Below are 24451 nucleotides of genomic sequence, written 5' to 3' on the forward strand. Positions count from 1 at the left end.
ATAATTTTAGATGTAATCAAGCCAAGTGCATTAGATATTTTAATCAAACATAATATCATACCCATAAAAACGTATTTACATTCCACTGTCCTATTCTCGTTAATCAAAGAAAAGTTGTGAGTTCCTACATCGATACAAAAAGAAGGGGCATTTGTAAATAAGGTTATTTCTGGTTGAAAGAAAATCTCAAAAGCACTTAAAATTTTAAGTGCAAATACCTCTTTGCGGCGTTAATTTTTTATATATTTTACACCGTCATTTATGAGTTAGTTCGAGCATGAAATGAACATGTTCGCGAATTCAGTAGTCGTATGTAAATTTACGACCTAGTCAACTTAATTTTGCGTTTTGATGTACTGAAAAATTAAAGCGTATGTGAAATTATTTCGAAAAAACAGTCGACAGAAAGTAATCATGAAAATGAAACATCAAAAGATGTCGTGCCATTACCAAGTTGCGTCCACCCTAAGAGAACGTGTGTGGTGTCGATGATAAATCGTGTCCAAAAAAATTGTGGTTTAAGTTTTGATTTCGTTCTTGAAGTGGAAAAAAAGGAATTGTCGGTGAGGCCGCTAAAAAGGATACGCGACTTCTGGCTGTTGATAATGGTTTATAGGGAAAGAAACGCCGTTTAAAAGTTTTAAACATATAATGTCAGTCACATTTATATCATTTGAACACTAATAAGGGTGTGAGGTAACCTGCCTAGCCTTGGTCGAAAAGTAAAACGCGTTTACATACAATCTTACAACCCCGGGGTGCTGGGGTAAGGTTTCTTTAGGTTTTTGTTGCGCTTTCAATTAGGGAGGTTGAGCAAAAAAAGAGAAAGACGAAAGATTAATTTTCGGACACGTGTGTATTTATTCATGAAAGCGTCACGCTTTGTGTCACGCGGTGTTAGGCTACGCTAGGAACCATTGACTTAATATATTATAAGGAATAGTTTGAAATATAGCCGATTTACAACGCTAAATATTCCGAAATGTGAACAGTTTACACTCCTTGAGTTTACGTTGCGGTTTCTGGTGATTTCTGCCATGAGACGGTTAGGAAAAATGTACAAAGTTTTTAAAACATTCGTGTTTCACTTTTGAGCTTTTTGCCATGAACGCGACCTCGGCTAGGGGGGTTGCCCCACCTTGAGACGTTTACATGGCAAATTGTCACCCCGGCTGACAGGGTTACCCTACCTGGCAGACCAGGCAACCCGCCTAGGCGGGTCAACCCACCTATCATGTAAACATGATTGAAATAAAATAAGAAATTATATGGACAGGCGGGTTACCTCACTTACCTGGGGTCCCCCACCTCCATCAGTGTAAACAGGCTCTAAAATAAAAGTCCGTAATTGCGCGCGCCAGGGCGTAACTGCCAACTTAGTTCTTTCAAAGTTTTTTTTATTTATGAATTCCATGAATGCATAAATATTGTAACAGTTACAATGATAAATTGTTCAAAAATTCAATTTAGTTTATTTGGATCTTTGAGAGATGATTCGAAAAGTGAAAAGACTTTCATGTGGCACTTGCTTATAATGGTCGAAAAACAAGAGAGAAAAAACAAACCCAACAGAATATTGAATAACACTGTTCGTTTTTTCTGATCCAACACTAGGCCGGCGGTGAGGAAACTTGTTTTAACTTTGCAATATTCTCGGTGCAGCCTCAGTAAATAACACAGTTGTAATATTGAATCAGTTGTAATCAAGCCAGGATACATGATTTATCAGATCACGAGACAAAACTCGTAGCATTGTATTATATAACCATCGCTTCAATATTTGCGCAACCTCGACGAATGAAAGCAAGCTGTGAGCAAACATTTTTAACTTGTTTGGTTTAGAAGAGGGTCTCTGTGGGGTGATGGGTGACTTTAGACATTAAAAAGTCCGGTTGATTTCTTCTAATAAGATGTTCGAAAGCATAGAAATACAAAAACATCTTGCGCTAGTTAATTTCCTTCGCCGCAGTGACTTCAAATTTTTAGTGATTTTGCTACCGTGACAGATGAATTATGCAAATTAGTCTGTTGAGCAAACTCTGACCGTTCTATATCAATGGCTCCCTGTTGTTTGGTCCTGAAATGTTCATACAGGTTTAAATAGCTCAAGCTCTCTAAACTCAAATAGGAAAAAACACAAACCATTTTCTTTAAAAAAGAGTTGCTCGTTAAAACGCTGACCGATCGCTAATCAGTACGATAGTCAATACGTTTTGTTCGTCTCTTGTTTCACATATCACAAGAGGCAAGTGATCAGTTCAAACTTGAAGTATTGACGAGCCTGCATGACATTCCTGCCATCCGGAAGCGATTTTAAACTTCTGTCTTCATAGATTAGTTTTGATCAGGATATATTTTGAAAGAGGAGTGGTTGACAAGGATCTTTTAGGATGCTACATCAAATTTATTCCTCAGATATTGAAGATTTTGTTAACTAAACCTTACAAAAGGCTTTGAAAAAAAAACTAAACCAGATTCTAGTGGTTCGTTTTATACCTAAACTACTGTTTTAACTTTACTGATTTCGCTTAACTTTAAAGCCTTACCTACGTCAACATTTTTCTGTGTTTATGATATTGGAAATATAATTTTTGCGTTGTTCAGTTGAAGGTTTCTTTATTCTTCTCTTTCTTACATACAACTTATTACTTCGGGACTAACTCAGATCTAACAGGAAAAGTGTGGGTCTCCGCTTATAAAAGGGACGCTTACTGAGCTGCCAATCTCTAACCTTCGTCATTCTTTTACACTTAATTAGCGAATCACGTTAAGCTACGAAGAGCGGAGTTCGCATACTAAGTAGATACCTTCGAAATGTTTACGCTTTACAAAATCCTTAAATTTCTTAGTCTTACAGTCAAGGTTGGTCATAACTAAAACAAGATTGATAATATAAAAATTGTAATGAAATTATCAACAGAATTAGAATCATACTTGAAAATATATCTTAAGAGGAAATACTCCTCGAAGACTGTTATATAACAGCACAATAAACAGAAAATTCGGAGAACAAAGAGTGTACCCAAGGTACAGCCCCTAAAAGAGCTACGTGCTATTCGTATAAATTACCTGATTAAAATTCGGTGCGGAGGATGAAAAGTACTACTTGTTTACACCTTAAGTCACCTCTGAGAAAAAGAGTTGTGAAGCGTGCTAAATTATACCTGTAAGATAAGACTGCCAAAAGGAATAAGAAATGATCAAGTGGCTTATTATAATTTTTACTGAATGGCTTATGCTAATATACTATTTCCATTCATTTCCAACGTTTAAATAAGTAAAAAAAAACACTGGATAGATACAAATTTTGTCTTTTAACAATATTGAAAAGGAAAGCACAAAAAATTGAACTAGATCTAATTTGGGATAGCTCCTTTTTTAATTTCAATGAAATACGGCTAAAGCATTTTCTCTACTTTGCTCTATTCAATTTATGCATCTAAAAGTCTTTTGGCTCTGTTTCCTTCGAGTGATTCTCATTACTTACTCTGTCGGGGTCTCTTTCTCTGTAAAAAAAAGTGAAAAAAAAACAGCAATTTATTATTAACTCGATTAATATTTTGGATATGAAGCAAATACAATTATACCAAGCTTAATATCTAAAAATATAAATGGCTAGCACTATATAATATATGTATATGGATATATACCGAACTACCCTTGATGGTAACAAAGGACCCCCGCCGACAGTCAGCGACCAGTAAACCACAGCTACCTTCACATCTACTTCGACTTTAATTTGTGAAATATCTTTTCGGACTGAGTCTTACCTCTGCTTGTCAAACCCGAGTCTCACATCATCTCCAATCAGCGTAAACGAAGCCCACTCAGACACACTGGTAGACTTTTTTTTTCTCATCCACTTCATGGCCTGATGGAGGGATTCACTGGCACTTTCTCCCTCTACAAGGTGTTCGTAGAACCGACTCATCAGCTGCTCTGTTGCTGAGTCTGAAATGGCCCACAGCGCAACCAACACCGAGCGAGCACCGGATCCTAAGAACGCACGGGCAATTCCTATAACTCCCTCGGCTCTAATGTCACCTCTTCCACTGTGACAGCAGCTAAGTACTACCAGTTTAGCTCTGACTTTCACTCGTGATACATCAGCCATCGTCAACATGTAATCTTCATGTGGTAAGATAGCGTTTCGCCTGTTGGAAGTACTAGGGATGGGGGAGAGGGCAATTTCTCCCCTTTCGGCGTCACCATGGGCAGCAAAATGAATCAGGCTCACTGAACTTATCCGCTCAAGCACCGCCTGCTTCGTTGCTTCTTCTCCTACCAGAGGTAGAACACCCACCAGTCGTCCGACCATCTTTGCTTCCTTTCTCGCATCTGGCAATGGCGGCAGCCAATTAACCTTAGGGTCGCCTATTATCAAGGCACCAGTGTTGCTGTGATAGTCCTCTGGCCTATCTTGAATAATCTTGAGTGTTGTCAAAGAAGGAATGACACGGATCCTATGAGTCTCCGAGAGGTATTCGGCTCCCTCCTTTTCACTCAGTGCAGCAAAGGGAACTTTGTAGAAACTGCGGTCAGGAACGATGATGACTTCAAGCTCCTCAAGCAAATCATAAACGGGAGCAATAAACATTTTGTAACACAAAAATAGACTTGAAATCACTTTCTCGTCCTCCTCCACGAGTAGCAATCTTGCTGATCTCTTCTTTTCGGGGGAGAGAAGTTGCAATTTAACCATATTTAACGATCGATCTTCACAATCTTTAGTGGGCAAAATACCAAGACTCCGGAAATTATCATCCACAAATTTATCCAAAGGCAAATCTTTGGGCAACCCAGCCTGGACTAGATTCTCTTCTACTGATATTCTTCTATGGTGAAGGACTCCACTTGTCTTTAAGATCCACAAACGCAGATCATTGTGAAAATAAGAAATGTACAGACAAGTACAGTTATTTTTCTTTCTAAAAATGTTCTCAACGCCAAACCAAGATTGCGGATTAGCAGAGATGTGCGTTTCAACCGAGTACCTCTCTACCATTAAGTCTGATAGGCCTCTAGCTCGACACAACTCCTCAAAATAAAGAGCATCCCGAGCATTTCCAGTGTCAAAAAGCAAATTGCAAAGCAGCTTATAGGGAAATATTCCTGAGTGCTCCAGAAGTGATGTTTTGAAGTGATCATTGGCGCCCAAGAAATATCTCAGCTCCTCATACTTTTCAATGCACAGACGAAGACACGAAATGGTATCTTTGTTTTTATTTTGCAATAAATACAAAATGGCGTATTTTTTAAGGATTTCGAACTCTTTTCTTCTATCTCCAGTATCTCTGGATATGGATAAAGCTTTCTCCAAGTATACTTCCGAGGCTTCATAATCTCCAACTTCTCTAGACAAACTTCCAAGGTTTGCAAGATCTGCCGCTTTCCCTTCCTCATTACCAATGTCAGTTCTGATGACAAGTGCTTTTTGGAGACACTCTTTAGCCTCGTCGTATTGCCCGAGCGACCAAAACACACAACCTAGGCCTCCATAACATGATGCTTCGCCTTGTATGTCGCCAATTTCGGTTTTGATGACAAGCGCTTTTTGGAGACACTCTTTAGCCTTGTCGTATTGCTCGAGCGACAGAAACAAACCACCAAGGTTTGCGTAGACTGATGACTCTCCTCTTCTGTTGCCAATTTCAGTTGTGATGACAAGCGCTTTTTGAAGATATTCTTTAGCCTTGTCGTATTGCCCGATAACTTTAAACAAGTTACCAAGGCTTCCGAAGTTACTTGCCTCTCCTTGTCTGTCACCGATTTCAGTTCTGATAACAAGCGCCTTTTGGAGACACTCTTGAGCCATGTCGTATTGTCCGAGCAACTCAAAGATAGTACCTAGGTTTCCGTAGTCAGTTGCCTCTCCTTGTCTGTCGCCAATATTAGTTCTGATGACAAGCGCCTTTTGAAGATACTCTTTAGCCTTGTGGTATTGCCCGAGCCACAGAAACACAGTACCTAGGTTTCCATAACATGATGCTTCCCCTTGTATGTCGCCAATTTCAGTTTTGATGACAAGCGCTCTTTGGAGATACTCTTGAGCCTTGTAGTATTGCCCGAGCGACTCAAACATCTTTCCTAGGCTTCCGTAGTTAGTTGCCTCTCCTTTTCTATTGCCAATTTCGGTGTTGATGACAAGCGCCTTTTGGAGATACTCTTTAGCCTTGTCGTATTGCCCGAGCAACTCAAAGATAGTACCTAGGTTTTCGTAGTCAGTTGCCTCTCCTTCTCTGTCGCCAATTTCAGTCCTGATGACAAGCGCCTTTTGGAGATACACTTGAGCCTTGTCGTATTGCCCACGCGACAGAAACACAGTGCCTAGGTTTCCATAACATGATGCTTCCCCTTTTCTGTCGCCAATTTCAGTTTTGATGACCAGCGCTCTTTGGAGATACTCTTGAGCCTTGTCGTATTGCCCGAGCCACTGAGTCATATATCCTAGCTCTTCGTAGTTAGCTGCCTCTCCTTTTCTGTCGCCAATTTCAGTTGTGATGACAAGCGCTTTTTGAACACACTCTTTAGCCTTGTCGTATTGCCCGAGCGACTGAAACATAGTACCAAGGTTTCCGTAGACAGTTGCCTGTCCTTTTCTGTCGCCAATTTCGGTTCTGATGACAAGCGCCTTTTGGAGATACTCTTGGGCCTTGTCGTATTGCCAGAGCGATTGAAACATAGTGCCTAGGTTTCCGTTGTCAATTGCTTCTCCTTCTTTGTCGCCAATTTCGGTTCTGATGACAAGCGCCTTTTGGAGATATTCTTTAGCCTTGTCGTATTGCCCGAGCGACAGAAACATATATCCTAGGTTTCCATAACAATACGCTTTCCCTTTTCTGTCGCCAAGTTTAGTTGTGATAACAAGCGCCTTTTGGAGATACTCTTGAGCCTTGTCGTATTGCCCGAGCGACAGAAACACAGTACCTAGGTTTCTGTAGTCAGATGCCTCTCCTTGTCTGTCGCCAATTTCAGTTCTGATGACAAGCGCCTTTTGGAGATACTCTTTAGCCTTGTCGTATTGCCCGAGCGACTGAAACACAATACCTAGGTTTCCATAACATGATGCTTCCCCTCTTTTGTCGCCAATTTCAGTTTTGATGACAAGCGCTCTTTGGATATACTCTTCAGCCTCGTCGTATTGCTTAAGCAATCGAAACAAATTACCAAGGTTTCCGAAGACAGTTGACTCTCCTTGTCTGTCGCCAATTTCAGTTCTGATAACAAGCGCCTTTTGGAGATACTCTTGAGCCTTGTCGTATTGCCCGAGCGACAGAAACACAGTACCTAGGTTTCCATAACAGGATGCTTCTTCGCTTCTGTCGCCAATTTCGGTAGCTATGGAAAGGGCCCTCTCAACATGCTCCTTCGCCTTTAGGTTTTCGCCAAGTGTTTGAAGCATAATTCCAGACTCTCTGTATAAGACAGACAGCATCTTGCTGAAAAGAACTGTAAAGATGTCGCTGTAACATTGTGGCAGTACTGAATCAAATTGGTCTTTGCTGTTTTGATCGGTGCTATTTAGTAAAATCAAACATTCGCTGCATATCTCAATGGCTTTCTGAATACGATCTGAGTTGAGCAAGAACACGGAAACAAGTAAGGCGATGGTCATGAAAGCTATCATGGCTTCTGTTATTCGGTTTCCATTGCCATCCTTTCCTGTTATCAGGGAAACATTATTTTTAGTAACGCAATACTAAATGATTCGATAATCTGGATTCATAATGAGTTACCACAAACAGGAACACACATGTAAAGTTACAAAAGCGAGCTTGGTCGATTTCACCTGCCAACTTTTTGTAACGAGCTGAAAGTGTTAGAATTCACTATATAGGCTTTAAAAAAATAATAATAAAAGAAGGGACGTGGATAAGTACAACTAGAACACATCAACGGATCACATTCGGTGAAACTTGTAAACTTAATTTGACCTGCACAGATTTTTTGAAACGGACTGTGTGGCTGTCACGCTATGAAAGTCATCTCTTATTCCAATGATTTTTGATCCAGCTGTTTCGTTTGTTCTTCATACAGAGTAAAAATATTGACGCATGCTTGAGTTTGATTAATGGTCGTATGTCGGAGGGTCGCGCCATCAATTAAGTTGTTTTGAAAGGTTGAAGGTTTCTTAGAAAAAATAAGAAAGATTGATAAACCTTTTTCTACAACGTTCTGGGGGCATTTGAAAATGTTGTTCTAGCAGTTTATCACCAGGTAATGAGCTTACTTATCTGAAGTATATGGCTGAAAACGAATCTATTCGTGACTGATGAGGATGATTGCCAGGATTTGAGGTAACAACGGTTTGACAAACTCGGTTTGTCACCTTTCATTTTACTCCAGTTGTGATTTTTGCACAACATGACATGACTGTAAAGTCATAGGACAAAGATAAACAAAACAGCATTTATCTTAACTTTTGCTATGAGAACTTTCCCCATGCATATTTTCTGTAAACAACATTAATCAACGGGGTAAGTTTCTAAAGAAACTTTGGTGGGATATACAATATAACTTGGCTTTACCAACTGAGTTGACAATGTAAATTGGCCATTGTAATGAGTTTCTGAAGGTGACGTTTCGAGCGTTAGCCCTTCATCAGAGCATTTGATAATCTTGGGAAATGAATATTGTTGTATTACCTGTATTCCACAGAGGAACTAGTAAAGAGTGGTCAGCAGTATCAATATAATGCTTTGTTTTTCATCTGCATTTCTACTTCGTTACAGGTATATGTTTGTAGTTACGTCGAGTTGTCCTCTGCGAAGGTTGATCAATTTTTTTTAAAAGATCACAAACAGAGACGAGATTTCTCTTCGGAATATTGCTCATAAGATAACATTCTTTCAAAGCCTCGCACGTTTCATTTGTCTGAAACGTTTGTTGTTAAGAACATTAGTTGTAAACATCGCCAAATTATGCAATATCTGATTTTTAACTATTTTCGCGAATTGCCCCCATAAAAAGTACAGGCAGACCCGCAGAGATTTTTACATATTAAAAAAACTAGAATATTATAACCAGCTAGGTGAGTAGTTTCAGTTCCAGAATCGGTGTACTTTTGGAGAAATTCAGATAAACGTTTTCCCTGTTTTACCCGATTACAAAAATAAACGAAACAGTACCGAGATAAATAATCTATTGGTGTGTTTACATTTACTCCCAGGGAAAATTAAATGTATCAAAATGAAGACGAATGATGTCACTATGTATGGTTGAAGTGCCAATTTTTAATGCCGAATTTAGCTTGAGATAGAGAAATAAACATTTCACTCTCTTTTGGCGACGTTTTTGTATGAAAATGAGGCCCCAGGCCTCGAACAAGCAGCCGTTGTTCCCATGGCAATGAGAGTGCAGCAACCTTTAAAAAGGGTATTTTTGTGCATCCCCCCTGAGTGCCTAACTGCATGCAAAATTTGAAAGTTTTCATCTCCCAAGATGTTTGATTCTTACAGAGACTTATTATTAAGCGTTTCAATTCTTAGGCTAACAAGAGACATAACCTTTAACCACAACTGTCTGGAAGATTTCCTGACATTCCGCTTTATGGCATGGAAAACTTGAAAATATTGTTGTAGCAAGCTATTACCAAGGAGCGAGCTTACTTATCAGATGAATGTCATTGAAAACGAATCTATCCTTAGCTGATGAGAATGATGAACAAGCTGTGGGGCCACGGAGGTTTGACGAACTCCGGCTTTGTGACGAATTTATTTCATCCGGTGGCGATTTTTGCACAACATAACATGACTTAATAGTCACAGGACAGGACAGGACTTAAAAAAAATAATAAATAATGTATGCATTTACGATGGAGAAGTTACTTATTCCATATGTGACCGTAAAGTTAAAGCTAAAGTTAAGATAAAGTTACTAAAAAAAACAGTGCACTGATAAAATTATTGACCGATAAAATTATTGACCTCGCAGCTGACACTTTTGAAAGTGAAACGACAATTTTTTCTACATTCCTAAATTTCCCTCAGTAATGAGGCCAACGTATACCATGATTTTTAAGTGTGTTGTTTCACGAAAGAGATCAACAGCTTTCAATACATCTTGACTAATGTAAGAACCACACGATACGATTCTGCACGTTTTTGATCTTTTAGAATATCGACAAATTTTCTGGTTAAAAATTTTTAGCAGTAATCTAATTCACAAAAGTGTATCTGATAACGTGACTGAAGCAAAGAGATTTTATCATATAAACTACGTTGTTATACAAGGATTTCCAGCCCTGAGAAAAGCAGTAACAACACACGTGAAAAAATACGATATTTTTTCACTAGTGTTTGATATCGCCAATCAGTTGACACGTCCCTCACGTTTGGCGCCATTCGGTCAGGTTGATGAATGAACAGCAAAGCCTTCATCATTCTCAATCCGAGGTCGTTTGTCGAATTTTTTCGGATTATGGCTGCTAAAACATTGGAAAATTCCTATCGCTTACAAAAAATACGATAAGAAAAACTGAAAGTTACGTATTCAGTGGCTTTGGAAATGGCATTTCTTGTGGCTGAGAACGAAAATCGACAACTCGAAGATTTGCTACAGGCCGATTTTGGCCGTGTACATTCTGTCAGTAAGGACTAATTCAAAAACTGAGAATTTTTTACATTGGAAAACTATGCCCATTGTTTGTTTAGGTAGTGATTCAACGCATGTTTTCATCTTGAGTGCGCCAAAGTACTTTACGATTTTTATTCGGGGATTGTCGATCCTTTTATTTTCATTGATGAATTAACGTGAATGAAAGTGAACCTCGCAGTAATGTGCACTACTTAGGCAGTAGTGAAAATAAGGCCTGAAAAAAATTTCAGGCCTGTATTGGATTTAATCATGACTTAGTCAGAAATAGAAAAGAAAAGCTGATCAAATTCAAAGACAATGCCCTTTGTTTAGTATCTCAAATATCCATAAAAGAATATCTTGAAACAATAGCTTTAGAGCCAAACAATGGCTTATTAATTCACGAGGGAAATTCAAACTCGCTGCCATTACAATAGCGAAATTCACGAGGTAAATTCGAACATAGCCGATTACTGCACGAGCGAGAAAGTTGAAAATTAAGCGAAAGAGCGTTTATGTCAAGTCTTACCCTGGGGAGGAGTAGGGAGTTACTTTTTGTTCAAGGTCACTTGCTGCTCAGGGAGGGTCGGTCAAGACACAGAATGACGCAACTGAGAGACTGACAAAGAGTGATGAAACCAAATGAAATTTGTGTGAATGGTAAGAATGAAACTTGTTTGAATTAAACTCATTCCGTGAAACTGGCAAAATCGCATCACCATCGCAAACAAAAAAATCGCTCGTTTAGCCGCGGCTTTAGAACAAGGTCTTGATTTGCGTTTGTTGCGCACTGATATTGAAGAAGTTTTTCATCCTCTGGATGAACAAACAAAAAACAAAAACCGAGATGAATTTTAATCCTTTAAGAGATGAATGACTGAACGCCGCTGAAGGTTTTATGTACCGCGAAGACGGCATCTGATTTTCCAGACGGCAAGATTTGTAACACAAGATAAGAAGTCTAATGTCTTTTCACTCTTTTGATCTCAAACGACATTTTCCACCGACGATCTTTATTACATTACGGCTTATTCTGGAATACATATCGGAACATATGGATACTCGTTACTCGCATTCTTCATTGCGCTGTTGCAATCGTCTTCCTGCACCCAAGTATCGACCTTGCTTCAGAAACCCTTCCATCTCACCCGATACTCTTTATGTCCGTCAATGGAACGCACAGCCAGAATTTTTGCGACTTCGTAGTACTTCGACATTTTTTTCGCAAAACGAGCTCTAACTTTGACAAAGCTCACTTAAAGATCACTGAAAATAGCTGTCTTTATGGCCACGCACTGAAAGAACATAAAATTATCATACGGCAACAATAGTAACGTTAGTTATGCGATGTTTTATTGTCGTCAAAAAGGAAGGCAGAGTAGTTTAAAACTTTCACCTCTTTGTTAAATGCCGCGCACGCCACCAGAGTTTTCACTGGAACTGACTAAAGTAGAACGACAACCCGTAAATATTACTGATTTTTTTAGTCCAGCGATTTAACTCGGCGTTATTCTTAATTCCTGAGAAGTATTTTCCCAAACGCCAATTCTTTCTTCTATTTTGTTTTATTTTACGACTAAAACTAGATAGTTTTAAAACTATCACCTCTTTGTTAAAAGCCGCGCGCGCCGCCAGTGTTCTCACTGCAAGACTAAATTAGAACATTAATTAACCTTTAAATATCATTTTTCAATCCAACCACTTAAGTTGAGCGTTTTTTAATTCCTAAGTGGTATTTTCCCAAACACAAAATTTTCTTCTCTTTTCTTTTCGTTACGAGAGTAAAAGCGTGATAGTATTAAGACTAGCGCTTCTTTGATAAGAGCTGCGCTATCAACCAATGCTTTCATTGTTTTAAGACTAAATTAGAACGACCACATTGATCCTTTTTTTCAATCCAACGGCTTAATCGAGCGATTTTTCCAGTTCAAAGTGCGAGTTTTCATAGACGAAGCTTTTTCTTTTCTTTCTTTTCTACGAGTTAGGCAAGTTAGTTTTAAAATTCACAACTCTTGACCAAGTGAAACCATCGATAATAGCTTCATCGTTTTGCGGCGTTGTGCTGCGCGCTATTATCAACTGATCCAAAGAACAGAATAAAGAATTCAGCATTTCCAGGTATTTTGTTTGGGGTTAATAACAATAGTGAATAAGCCTTATTGCATACTTCTAAAATGGCTATTCGGTATGTAATTCGAAGAAAGAAAAACCCTCAAGACATGTTACACTACGGAATATTTACGCTTATGTTCACATTGAAAACCTTGAAAAGTTGTTCAAAAAAGATTCAGTTTTGTTTAGTTTGCTTTTTTTCCTCTCGTCCTCTTGCCGAGTATAGTTCGTGAATGTTTTTAACAACAAAGCATCCTTATCGTGTTAATAAATTTATAATCAACTGGTTCGCTGATAAAAAAAATATATTCTGAGAGACCAAGCATAGTGAAGGGCATTTTCTCCATTGGGTACCCCTGTGTGAACAGCACCCTCATGAGCGAATTTCCCAACCCTTCTCCACTAGTGCCGCTAATTTGACACGCCAACAATCTTGTGACGATTTGAAATTCATCTTCGCCGAGTCTCAGCACAATTTCCTCAGCGCAACAAACAACAAAAGGCTTTTGTTTGAACTTGTGAAGTCGAATTTAACCCACAACAACGGCCCATTTCTTGATACAGTAATGGATTAAAACACAAACTTTCTGAACATCGTGAGGGCATGCCAAGATGATTTAAACCATTCAATACGATTCTGTTCGTTTATCATTTCTTTACATAAACGAAATCTTTTTTATTGGCATTTCAGTCTTGATTTAAATAGCACTTGAAAAGTTTGTCTGATGACGTGACGGAACTAATAAAAATCGTAATTCCCCTTGTATCTTATTTATGGTGACATTTAACCAAGACTTACTTAGAAATAGAACGAAATGCACGAAAGAAATCTTCAGAGTTTAAATTTGGATTTATAGTACAGCGTAATAGCTCAATGGAGCCAATTTAAAGGCGAGCGTACATTTAGGGTTACTTATAACTAAAAAGTAAGTGTATTTATCCACAACATAACTGATCTTATTATTAATCATAGCCATCACAATTTCCGCAAATGTGATTGGTGCATTACCTGCGTTATTTTCCACCAAGCATTCTTTACAGTTATAATCGGACAGTGTATTGTACAGATAGCTGTAATCGGACAGTGTAATCGTACAGATAGCTGTAATCGGACACCTGTAATCGGACAGCCGGAAGAAGCATCATATTAAGTCCGCTGATGGCCAGCATTTAACTGTGATTATTTTGTTGTACAGATGAGAAAGCAAACATTCAGAACATCCTAGATATCAAAACCATTCTCTACGGCTGTTTCTTTTAATTTTAATACCTTAAAATTGTTTTTTGTAAACCTTAAGCTGACATTTTGATATAAATCTAATTCACAAAAGTTTGCCTAATGGCCGGCATTTTAACTTTAATTTTGAACTAATGTTCTTAAAGCGCAGCTAAGCGAAGTATAGAAACAGGTTTCTACGTAGACTCCAATATGTAAATGTGCCACCAGCTTACTCACTCACTGACTCATACAGATGTAGACACTATTGGGAATAAGTAACTTTGATCTATTTTTTATGATCGAAACAGAACCTTTGGATTTACTCATCACGAAAGCAAACTCAAAAAACTTTTTCCCCTCTCAGTCACTTATTTCTCCAAAGGCAACTTGTTGATATTTTCAGCGATTGCGGAGTGCTTTTATTGCGTAGCTTGACAATTAGACAACGATAACATTACTGGAAAACGAAAGCCCCTCAGAAATCAGTATTCTACTTTCGAAAAAAAAACACAAAACAAATGTTAATTCAGCCGCAGGCAAATCAATTAGTTTTAATTGAGAGTTTTCAAAGAAGCAGGTAAGGAATATAGTCATCAGTATAATATCTAGTTTCCCTTTTCTTAGTTTTTTGGTTTTTTTGTGTGGTGATTGATGGTGACCATATATTGAATACTGACTCAAAGTAGCATTTAATGAGTTTTAAGCGTTGACAGTCTTAGCCCAACAAAAAAGATACCTCCTGACATTGTGCAATATGGCAGCATTCGAAAAGATTGCTTTAGCAGTTTATTACCGGGCTTATCAAACCAATGTTGCTGGAAACGAGCCTTTTCATTGCTGATGAGGAAGATTGGTAAGATGTGAAGCCACTGAGGCTTAACGAAGTCGCTTTGAAACAAATTCATTCACTTCGCTTGCGATTTTTGCATAACATTAGAGGACTTGATAGGCACAGGAAAAATGTCAACAAAACAGGATTAATTTTGGGAGAGTCTCAATGTGGTCATCTTCCTTCGTGAGCACGTGGTGTCATAGACTGACCTCTTTTCTTATGCGAGACCTTGGTACTTCACAAAAAGCAAACAAGGTCACGTGAATTATTGGTGAAAATTATGAATACTGGAAAACCACGAACTGTAACACTGCGAATATCCTCTGACTTCAGTAAAGGAAAGTACGCATTATGAATAATGATGTCTTAAAGTAGGATTAATTTTGGTTTTTGATCACATGATTGTAGAGACCATCAGTTTCTCAAATTAATTAACTGTGGTGAACAGGCATAGCTAATGAGGTTGAAATATATCGTATAAAAACAATAAAGGTTTGAAGAGAGCAATTTAGCGGTGGAAATATAAAGCATCCGTTCAACGGAAAAGTACGTTTTTACTATGTATTAAATTACAGTGAATTCAAGAAATTTTCAGTTTCTCAACGAAAATTAAAACATCTCTCTTCGTGAGCGCACAGCGTCATGACTTATCTTCTAATGTGAGACTGGCGCTTTAACAGACAAAGAAACAGATTACGGCCTTAGAAAAATATGTACCGTAGACCCGCCGCGAGTAACCAAAGATTTAGGTGAAGGGCATCTCGATCATGAAACGCTTGTGTACAAGTAGAAAGCGGAAATATCGAATCTATCGTGATCTCTAGCTGATCGTTCGTTGAGCTCTCCTGAAACAAAGTCGAGTTAATAGCTAATGCTGATCATAGCCACTGGAAAACCACGTAATAAAGCACCACGGATTTCCTTCAGCGAGGGACAGTCCACAACATAAATAGGGGTCTGATTTTAGTTTTATGATCATCAATTTCTCAAATTGGACGACACTCAATAACCTTAGTGAATGAGGATAAATTATACAGTATGAAGCCACAGAGATTTGAAAAAGTCGCCGTAGAACGAATTTATCGGACCGTGGTGGCGATTCAATCGCCCCATCAACCGCTTTACGAAGGGCTAACGCTCGAAATGAGACATAACTACATTTTGCAAACACAAGGATCGAAAAAGCCGTTACCAGGCTTTGCCATTAGTGCCTTACCTCGGCTACAGTTACTAAATAGCTAAAGCTGATAAAAACCGAGTGACAAGAAAAGATTTTCAATCGCACTTACCAAGATGTTGACAATGTGGCTGATGCTTTCAAAATAAAACAACAAAAACAACGAATTGCAATCGGGCCGTTTCTCAACCTTCCGAACCTCCGCTGTCACAGTGTTCTGGGTATCCAGATCACTTGTGTTTTAGGTAATTCCCTTCCCCCCTCTTAGCTAATCGAAATAAAAACGAAAAGTTTCAATTGCATTTTTTTTTGTGTGTGTTCGTATGCTCGTCTATGGCGTCCTATTTAGGTTGAAATTTTGAACAGTTAGTGATCATACGGATAAAATGCTTATTGATGTGAGTTTGGTTTGGCTCTCGTTCATGAAGCAAGGACTTCTCTGCGCTCGGTCCGTAGTTCATGACCCCGAGCCAAGTATTTGTTCCCGTCCGGCCCTTCCACTCAATCAATAAGTACTCAGTATTTCGGTTTTGTATAACACAAAATTTTTATCACTGATGATGTAATTGAACATAAAAAATGAAAAGTGTTGTTCTTTTTTATTCTTTTTTAAATAGGGAACGTCAGGCTTATGTGTTGACCTCTTTGAAAGATTTTATTTTCATAAGGTCGATTTTCACAAGGTCGATCACAATACAACTTAAGTTTCTTTCTTTAAACGGTAAGCTATATGTGCGTGATAATCGACTCCTTGTCTTCGTGAACTTTTCATTTTCTAACGGGTGTGATTTGCATGATCGAAGCCAAAAATACTAAAAAAAACTAAGTGACTATATTCGGTTTGGCACGTCACATTTTACTAGGGATGAAAAATGAATCATTTTACCCTGTTTAATGTGAAACGTTAGGCTTAAGTGTTCATCCCTTTTGGAACGCTTGGATTTGCATGCATCACGAGATCGATCAGATCGATAAAGCTTCTGTCTTTAAAGGGTGTGCTATCTGTGCGTGAAAACTGGCCCGTTGTACTCATGAACTTTTCATTTTCTTGCTAGTGTGATTTGCATGATCGAAGACAAATATAGTAACTGTTCTAACGCATGCGAAAACGGACGGAATGGATCGGGGATTTGCTCGAGAATAACTACATCACTTGTCTTACCTTTGAATACAGTGACTGAAATATTGTAACAAGCAAATGACATCTGGGAGAGGAGGTAGCTTGACTTTCAGTAATAAACAATAGTCAAGAGAAGAGAGGTGGGGAAAATGGACTGCACTACAGTTACGTTGTAGGATCCGCGCATCCAGAAGGCACTTTCCTAAAAAAACTCGCAACGGCATTTCCCGCTGCTTTTACCTTTTCCTTTCCTCTTTTTCTCAGAAAATTACAAGAAAATTGCCATTAGAGGGCACTAACACCGAGTCATCATTTGAATGAAAAAAATTCATGATGGCTAATTTTCCTCCTTGTCTTCGAAAAATAACAAATATAAAATAATAAAAATAACAAAATGCCTCCCGTTTAATTTAGAATTGATGTCAACATTACCTGATTTCTCGAAATTCGCGGAAATTTCGTTTTCTAAGGTTACACGGTCATAGCCAAACAAGTCGCATTTGAGAATTATGGGCTCAGCATAGTAGAAGAAGGGTCTCAATGGGGTGATGGCTTTTACGGCTAACCATCAAAATTTTGGCTATTTAGTACAAATAATGGTTAATATCATTGTAAATGATGTTAACCATTATGTGAATAACAAATGTAAATTCAGCCACTGGCAAATCAATCATTTTTCATAACGAGTAACATAACAGCATTCATTTAAGGAAGAACAATTTCGCGTAAGCTAACAGTGTTATGATAGAAAAGACTCAGAACTTTTATCATGAAAATACCGTACATGTTCTTTCAAGGGATCATTAATAATTTTTACATGTATCCAAGACACGATATATATATATATATATATATATATATATATATATATATGTACTCGATTTAGCGCCCATCTCAAAAAAGTGCCCATCCTGTAGGAAGGAAAATTTTATAAGCGCTTAGCCTCGAATAAGCTCCTGTAGATGAGAAGTATTGATTACCATTCCTTTACAGGCTTACTATTTCTAAATGGTAACATCGTCTATGGTGCATCTTTTATCGAAAATGGCAAAAATTCAATGAGCGCCCAGCCATGAATAAACACCCATTGTCAAGGTCCAACACTTTAAAGCGCCCTGATGAAATCATCGAATTAATGTGGTAATCGAAATTTGAAAAATTCAACCACGAGCTTCCTACATACTAGCTTAAAGGCCCATTTCCAACCTTGATGCAACGAGGTCGTTTGTTTTTGTTTTGAACCACCGCTTTTGTTTAAATAGCGCCTCTGATTGGTCAGTTATTTTAACCTTGTCACGTCTCAAAATACCTTCGGTGTTTTCTCCGATGAATTTGAAGAGCTTATCAAATTAATTCTGTTTAAAACAGTTCTATACGTTTTAATCCGGTATGGAATCAGATGAACCATCGATTTAGTAGATTCCGAGGCGGTAAACGCCTATGGATCGGTTGTTGCTAAAGACGAACGCGAAAATCCTTTCGAAGAGGGTTAAAATGTTGATCCACTACGTTTTCATTCATTCATCAATTTTTTTTAATTGAAGTTTGTCATCCTTGTGAAATAAGAACCAAGGGTCAGTTGAAGTTTCCTTTCCGTGGAGAGGAATTTGCGCTCGAAAGAGTGGCCGAGGTTGTTGTCCATGCATAGCAGCAAATAAGAATTGTAACGCAAACTGTCAGTGTCGCTGACGTTCCTGCAATGAAGTGACTAAATTTAAAATAATTAAACGTTCGGCAGTCCAATATTTTTCCATATTTCTCTTCGAAATCCAGAGAGTATTTATACGAAAATGTTCTAACTTTATTTACAATTCTCAAGCGCCTCCAGGCAGCCTAAAAATTTCGAACTTGATGTTTCTCACTAACCCTGTATACAGAGTACGAAGTCATCCAAGCGCTTGACACTTAAAAACTTTTCAATGATACGGCTGGACACGGTCCTCAAATAACTCCATATTTCTCTCTGAAATATACCAATTTTTCGTTGGAAAGTATTCTACATTCATTTACAATCCTCAAGCACTTCTAGAAAGTGAAAAAAATGCCAACGTTATCCGTTTCGCTGACCTTGTACACAGAGTGCGAAGAGATCCAAGCGTGACACTAAGAAAATTTTCACCGGACATTACCGGAAACGGTCTTCGAAAAACTAAACGTCCGGCAGTCTGATATTTTTTCCATATTTCTCTTTGAAAAATGCCAATTTCTATTGGAAATATTTTATCTTCATTTAGAACCCTCAAGCGCTTCTAGAAAGTGAACAAATTTGAACTTTGTCCTTTTCGCCGATTCTGTTCACAGAGTACGAAGAGATCCAAGCGTAACACTTAAAAAAAAATTTTTTTTCGGATTCTTCCTAATAAATTTCAAAATACTGTAAGGAAACTGTAAAATAATGAATTGCGAATGTATTTACCGTAAAATAGTTGACTATATGTTCAAGATGGCTCTTGAGAAGACGATTTTAGAAGGTTTTCAGTGATCTGGGGAATTTCGTGTTACAGGTAACACATGTAACACGTTGCATTAAGGTTGGAAATGGGCCTTTAAAATTGAACAATTTTCAATTGATAATTTTGATTTTGTTATCGTGGTCCACAGCGGGAAGGCTTTCTTTATCTAAGACATGGCGTGCAAAATTAAAAATTTCAACATTAAATTTGAAAATCACATTTCTGATTACTTATCTAGTAGTTGTTTTAAAACTCATTGGCAATCAGATGTGATCGATAATAGCCATACATTTCTTATTATCCAACACGCATGAATTATTTTTAATTAAACCTTTAGCGGAAGGTCCCGTTTAGAAAAAAAAAAGCTAACAAGGACATAAACATTCAGAAACAAGGGCTGGGATCTGCTAAAAAATAAAGTTTCCTTTGTTTTGTTTTCGCTGAGCGTTGACAAACTTCGACAACATGAAAGGAACAAAAACGGTCCTGACTCATGAAGGTTTGTTTGAAGTTAAATGGATTCTAAGTTACAGCTGGATGTCACAATAAACTTTTACAACAGACTGAAACATCCTACCTATGAATGTCCCGCCTCAGAGTGTGAAGTTGTTTCGCTTCTCAGAGAGATCCAGAGCCATTTCGGCAGGCTATGAGTTTAAGATCTAGAGGTTACACAACTAAGAAGTTAATTGGGTGGCTTTTTTTTGGGAGAGGGAGGATGTACAAGAGAGAAGATATAATTATAGTACCTATTCAGACATTCCCATTAAGTATCCTGGCGTTTTCTCCCCTTCCTCCATGACAGATAGTGACGTCACGAGATAACCATTGATGACGTCATAGTTTGGCTTATGTGGTAGAGGATAGGGTGTGATATACTCTCAGAGGAGAAAACTTTTACTACCGAAATGTAAGTGGCAATGCCTCCCCCCCCCCCAAAAAAAAAAGTGTTTGTATTCTAAAGGGGTACTACAGCTCCCCTCCTCCCCTCCTTTTTTGGTGCTTATGTATCACGAAGGAAAAAGTTGGAGAATCAAAGCTCCCGTTTTTTGAAGAAAAGTGAAAACAATCATATCTTTGGGAAACAATTTAACTAAACTCCATTTCTGATGGAAATTACTTTTAGCAATCCTCTTAATTTCTAGACTTTACAGAAAATGTTTGAGTTGTTGAGTTATAATTTTTTTTTTTAATTTAAAAAATAACTGTGTTTTAAAGAAAGCGACAAAAATTTTGAGTCTGTAAAACATGTACAAAGCGTTGAAAGTTGAATTTTATAGTAAGTAGAAAATGCTAATTAAGATGAATAGTGACAACATGAAAAGAGGTAAAGTATGAAAGTGTGAGAATTAAAAGATAGTTTTAGATATACATGTTAGAAAATAATTCAAATAATACGCGCGCTCTGATTGGCCATAAAACCATTTTACATGAGCGTATGTAAACACGGTTTTCGTTCCTCTTTCATTAGTTATTTTATAAAAGAAATGTAAAATGGTTTCCTTGTTTACGTAGCCTGATGTAAACACGCGGGAGGTTGGGAGAACACTCGATAAGCTGGAAACCACTCCGCTTCGCGTCGTGGTTTCGTACGCTTATCTCGAACTGCTGATTCAAAGATGGTTGTTCTCTTTGAATATGAATAGCCTCTTTTATCTTAAGCTGAAGGCTGGTGGAGGCGTGATCTGAAACATGGAAGTTATCTGTAGAACACAAAGCACGACAATATGGAGAATCTTTCAGATACCTGAAAATGTGAGAGGCCCTGTCACTGACTTAGTGCTCTCTAACACGCGTGGAAAAATGGCAGCAGAGGTTTCACCGACGTAACAGGCATTACAGCCAGCACATACAAACTTATTATAAACTACACGTGAACGGAGCCCGTCAGGAACAGGGTCTTTCACACGAAACTAGTAACCAATTTTGAAGGAAGAGAAAACCAGTTTGATATCCAATTCATTGCAATAGCGCTTAACAAAATAGCAGATCTTTTTTTTGAGTGATAGCAGAGAAGTGGCCTATGTAGGGTAGCTTAAAGTAGAACGTAGGTGAAGTGGTAGGAAGGGAATCCCAGGGATGATGATTGTTTTGGGTCCCAGTGATGTAACGGTTTATAATCTCGATTAAAGGAGCAGGGAAAAGATTCTTTTTTAGAATATCAGTAAGATTATTAATGTCCTCGTGAAACCCTAACCAGGTGTTATTAATCTTGTAAGCCCTATCAACGAGTGTCTTAATGAGACCCACTTTGTAAGAGTACGAGGTGAAGCTGAAATAATTAGTTAGTGACCCAGTGAAAGTTTTCTTGTGGTAAACCCTAGTTAGAGAGGAACTGGGGTCATGGTTGTCAATCAGGACATCAAAAAAGGGTAATTTGTAATATAATTAACCTGCTGCATACTGCCTCTCGCTCAGTGGAACTGTTTTAGACACTCGAACGTTAGCGTCGCTAGCTGACCAAGATGGGCGCGGGGTGACAGCGTTTCGGCCGGTCCAGAAGCTTGAGTAGGCGGTGAAAGTGTAACTGTTAACTAGCGTCCAGCCCCCTCTGTCCATTTGCGGGTCGCAGTAGACCTGGAAAGCGTTACTACGGGAACCGCCATCAGGATCTATCCAATAGACGCCTGACACGGCGTAAGGGGACTTCTCTTTGAGCACCCTACAGTTCAGCACTGCTAAGTCTTTGGACAATCCTATAAAGTCTATAAAAGCAAGATAGAAATGTAGCCAGAGGGCATTCCTATCAAATTTGCTAATAAATGATTTTCTGATTGTATAAATACCACTGAACGCTGGTAAATTTCGGACGAAAGAATAAAATTAAGGGTATCTAATCCGCTATTTTTCTCAGAAGTATAACTCCAGCTCGATTATTTTGTTGGATCACAGATTGGTGCTGGGTCTTTTGCAATTCAAGACTCAGTTATATAAAAATATTTGGTTTTTCACAGAAAGAAGAGGAATATGGAAAAGTAATCCAAGAAACTTAGACCTGGTTAAAGGTGCACTCAAGACAAGGGTTTCATTTTTCGGGGAAAGTACGTAACACAAGTACAGACACATTTTGAAATTCCCAATCGTGAAAGGATGACATTAAAGGGCATAAAACGTGAAATGCAAGGGCATGAGGTGAAAAGCACACTAGTATTCAAGTCAATCTCGCTTTTCTTGATAAGTTTATACCGATGTCCTAAAAAATAAAAGAGAGATATCATACCTAGTTCCGTTTGCTCTGCCAAACTGTACGTTCCATTTCTCAATCGTTTGATAATTTCGTTCTTGCAGAGCAACGCCGTCCCATAAAGATATAGATTGCCTTTTGCATCCAAGTCCAAGACTCTAAAGCTTCGCTGATCCACTCCCCTGGTGTCCGAGATCAGAAAAAAACAATTTTGTTAAAAATCTTTGGTCCTAGTTTTTCCAATACGAACCATTGTTTTGACTATTGTCAAGCGTTTTTCACTACCGCTAAAAAATGATACTTTTGTTGGTATAAATCTCCAAATCAATTAATCGACAAAGTAGAAACTCTAAAAGAAAAAGAAAAAGTATGTTTCGGTTCTAAAGATTTCTTGAGTAGGATGTATGCATGGGCAGCCAAAAATCGAAGGTAAACTTAAAAATTCATTCAGTGATGTAAAAGTTAATAATACCCTGAGGTCGAGACGAAAACGAAATAGAAGATCATCAAATGTAACAAAATCATTCCAGTGTAAAGATCCTGAATTGATGGATGGCCTAAATGGAATTTTCTGTCCATCTTTTTGTCGAGATCCAAGTTGCAATACCGGCCGATAAATATGCTTTTTAATGTTTTAATAAAACTCGTGCTAATTTATTTTTAAACACAATCATCCATGTCATCTAATAAATAAAGGTTTTGTGACAGTATTGATGTTTTGACAGCTGATGAGACTATTTGCCCTAAGGAGTTTATAGGGAAAACGCAAAATTTTGCACTCAGGATGACTATCAATAAAAATAACCCAAATTTCTTTACAATTTACTCAGAAGAGTTAGTTGATGAGGCAAGCAATAAACTAGTTTGTACTTTAAGATAATCTTGTGCAGCCTTCTTTTTATAATTTTAGATGTAATCAAGCCAAGTGCATTAGATATTTTAATCAAACATAATATTATACCCATAAAAAAGTATTCACATTCCACTGACCGATTCTTGCTAATCAAAGAAAAGTTGTAAGCTCCTGCATCGATACAAAAAGAAGGAGGGGCATTTGTAAATAACGTAATTTTCCGGTTGAATGGAAATCTCAATAACACTTAAAGTTTTAAGTGCAAATAACTCTTTGCGGCGTTTATTTTTTCGGTATTTCACACCGTCATTTAGGAGTTAGTTCGTGCATGAAATGAACATGTTCGCGAATTCAGTCGTCGTATGTAAATTTACGACCAAGTCAACTTAATTTTGCGTTTTGATTTACTGAAAAATTAAAGCGTATGTGAAATTATTTCGAAAAAACAGTCGACAGAAATTAATCATGAAAATAAAACATCAACTTCGCTTTTGAGCTTTTTGCCATGAATGCGACCCGGTCTAGGGGGATTACCCCACTCGAGAAGTTTACATGGCAAATTGTCACCCCGGCTGACAGGGTTACCCTACCTGGCAGACCGGAAAACCCGCCTAGGCGGGTCAACCCACCTATCATGTAAACGTGATTGAAATAAAATAAGAAATTATATGGACAGGCAGGTAACCTTACCTACTTGGGGTCCCCCACCTCCATATAAACAAGCCCTAAAAATGAAAGTCCGTAATTGCGCGCGCCAGGGCGTAACTGCCAACTTAGTTCTTTCAAAGTTGTTGTTTTTTTTTTTATGAATTCCATAAATGCGTAAATATTGCAACAGTTACAATGATAAATTGTTCAAAAATTCAATTTAGTTTATTTGGATCTTTGAGAGATGATTCGAAAAGTGAAAAGACTTTCATGTGGCA

The 24451-nt window shown here is 38.0% G+C and overlaps 1 protein-coding gene across 1 annotated transcript; it reads right to left on the reverse strand.

Moving 5' to 3' along the window:
* Positions 1-2822: 2822 nt before the first annotated feature.
* On the reverse strand, positions 2823-24239 carry LOC131789159 (tetratricopeptide repeat protein 28-like). The gene is made up of 8 exons (XM_066173921.1): positions 24220-24239; positions 22709-22854; positions 21882-22193; positions 7125-7662; positions 6405-6977; positions 4628-6257; positions 3771-4429; positions 2823-3506 (listed from the first exon to the last, which is right to left on the reverse strand). Exons 1-8 carry the CDS (start codon positions 24237-24239, stop codon positions 3440-3442), a joined length of 3945 nt encoding a protein of 1314 aa, XP_066030018.1. The 3' UTR covers positions 2823-3439.
* Between the last annotated feature and the right edge of the window lie 212 nt (positions 24240-24451).

Source organism: Pocillopora verrucosa, chromosome 11 (assembly GCF_036669915.1).
Source record: "Pocillopora verrucosa isolate sample1 chromosome 11, ASM3666991v2, whole genome shotgun sequence".
NCBI classification, from domain to species: domain Eukaryota; kingdom Metazoa; phylum Cnidaria; class Anthozoa; order Scleractinia; family Pocilloporidae; genus Pocillopora; species Pocillopora verrucosa.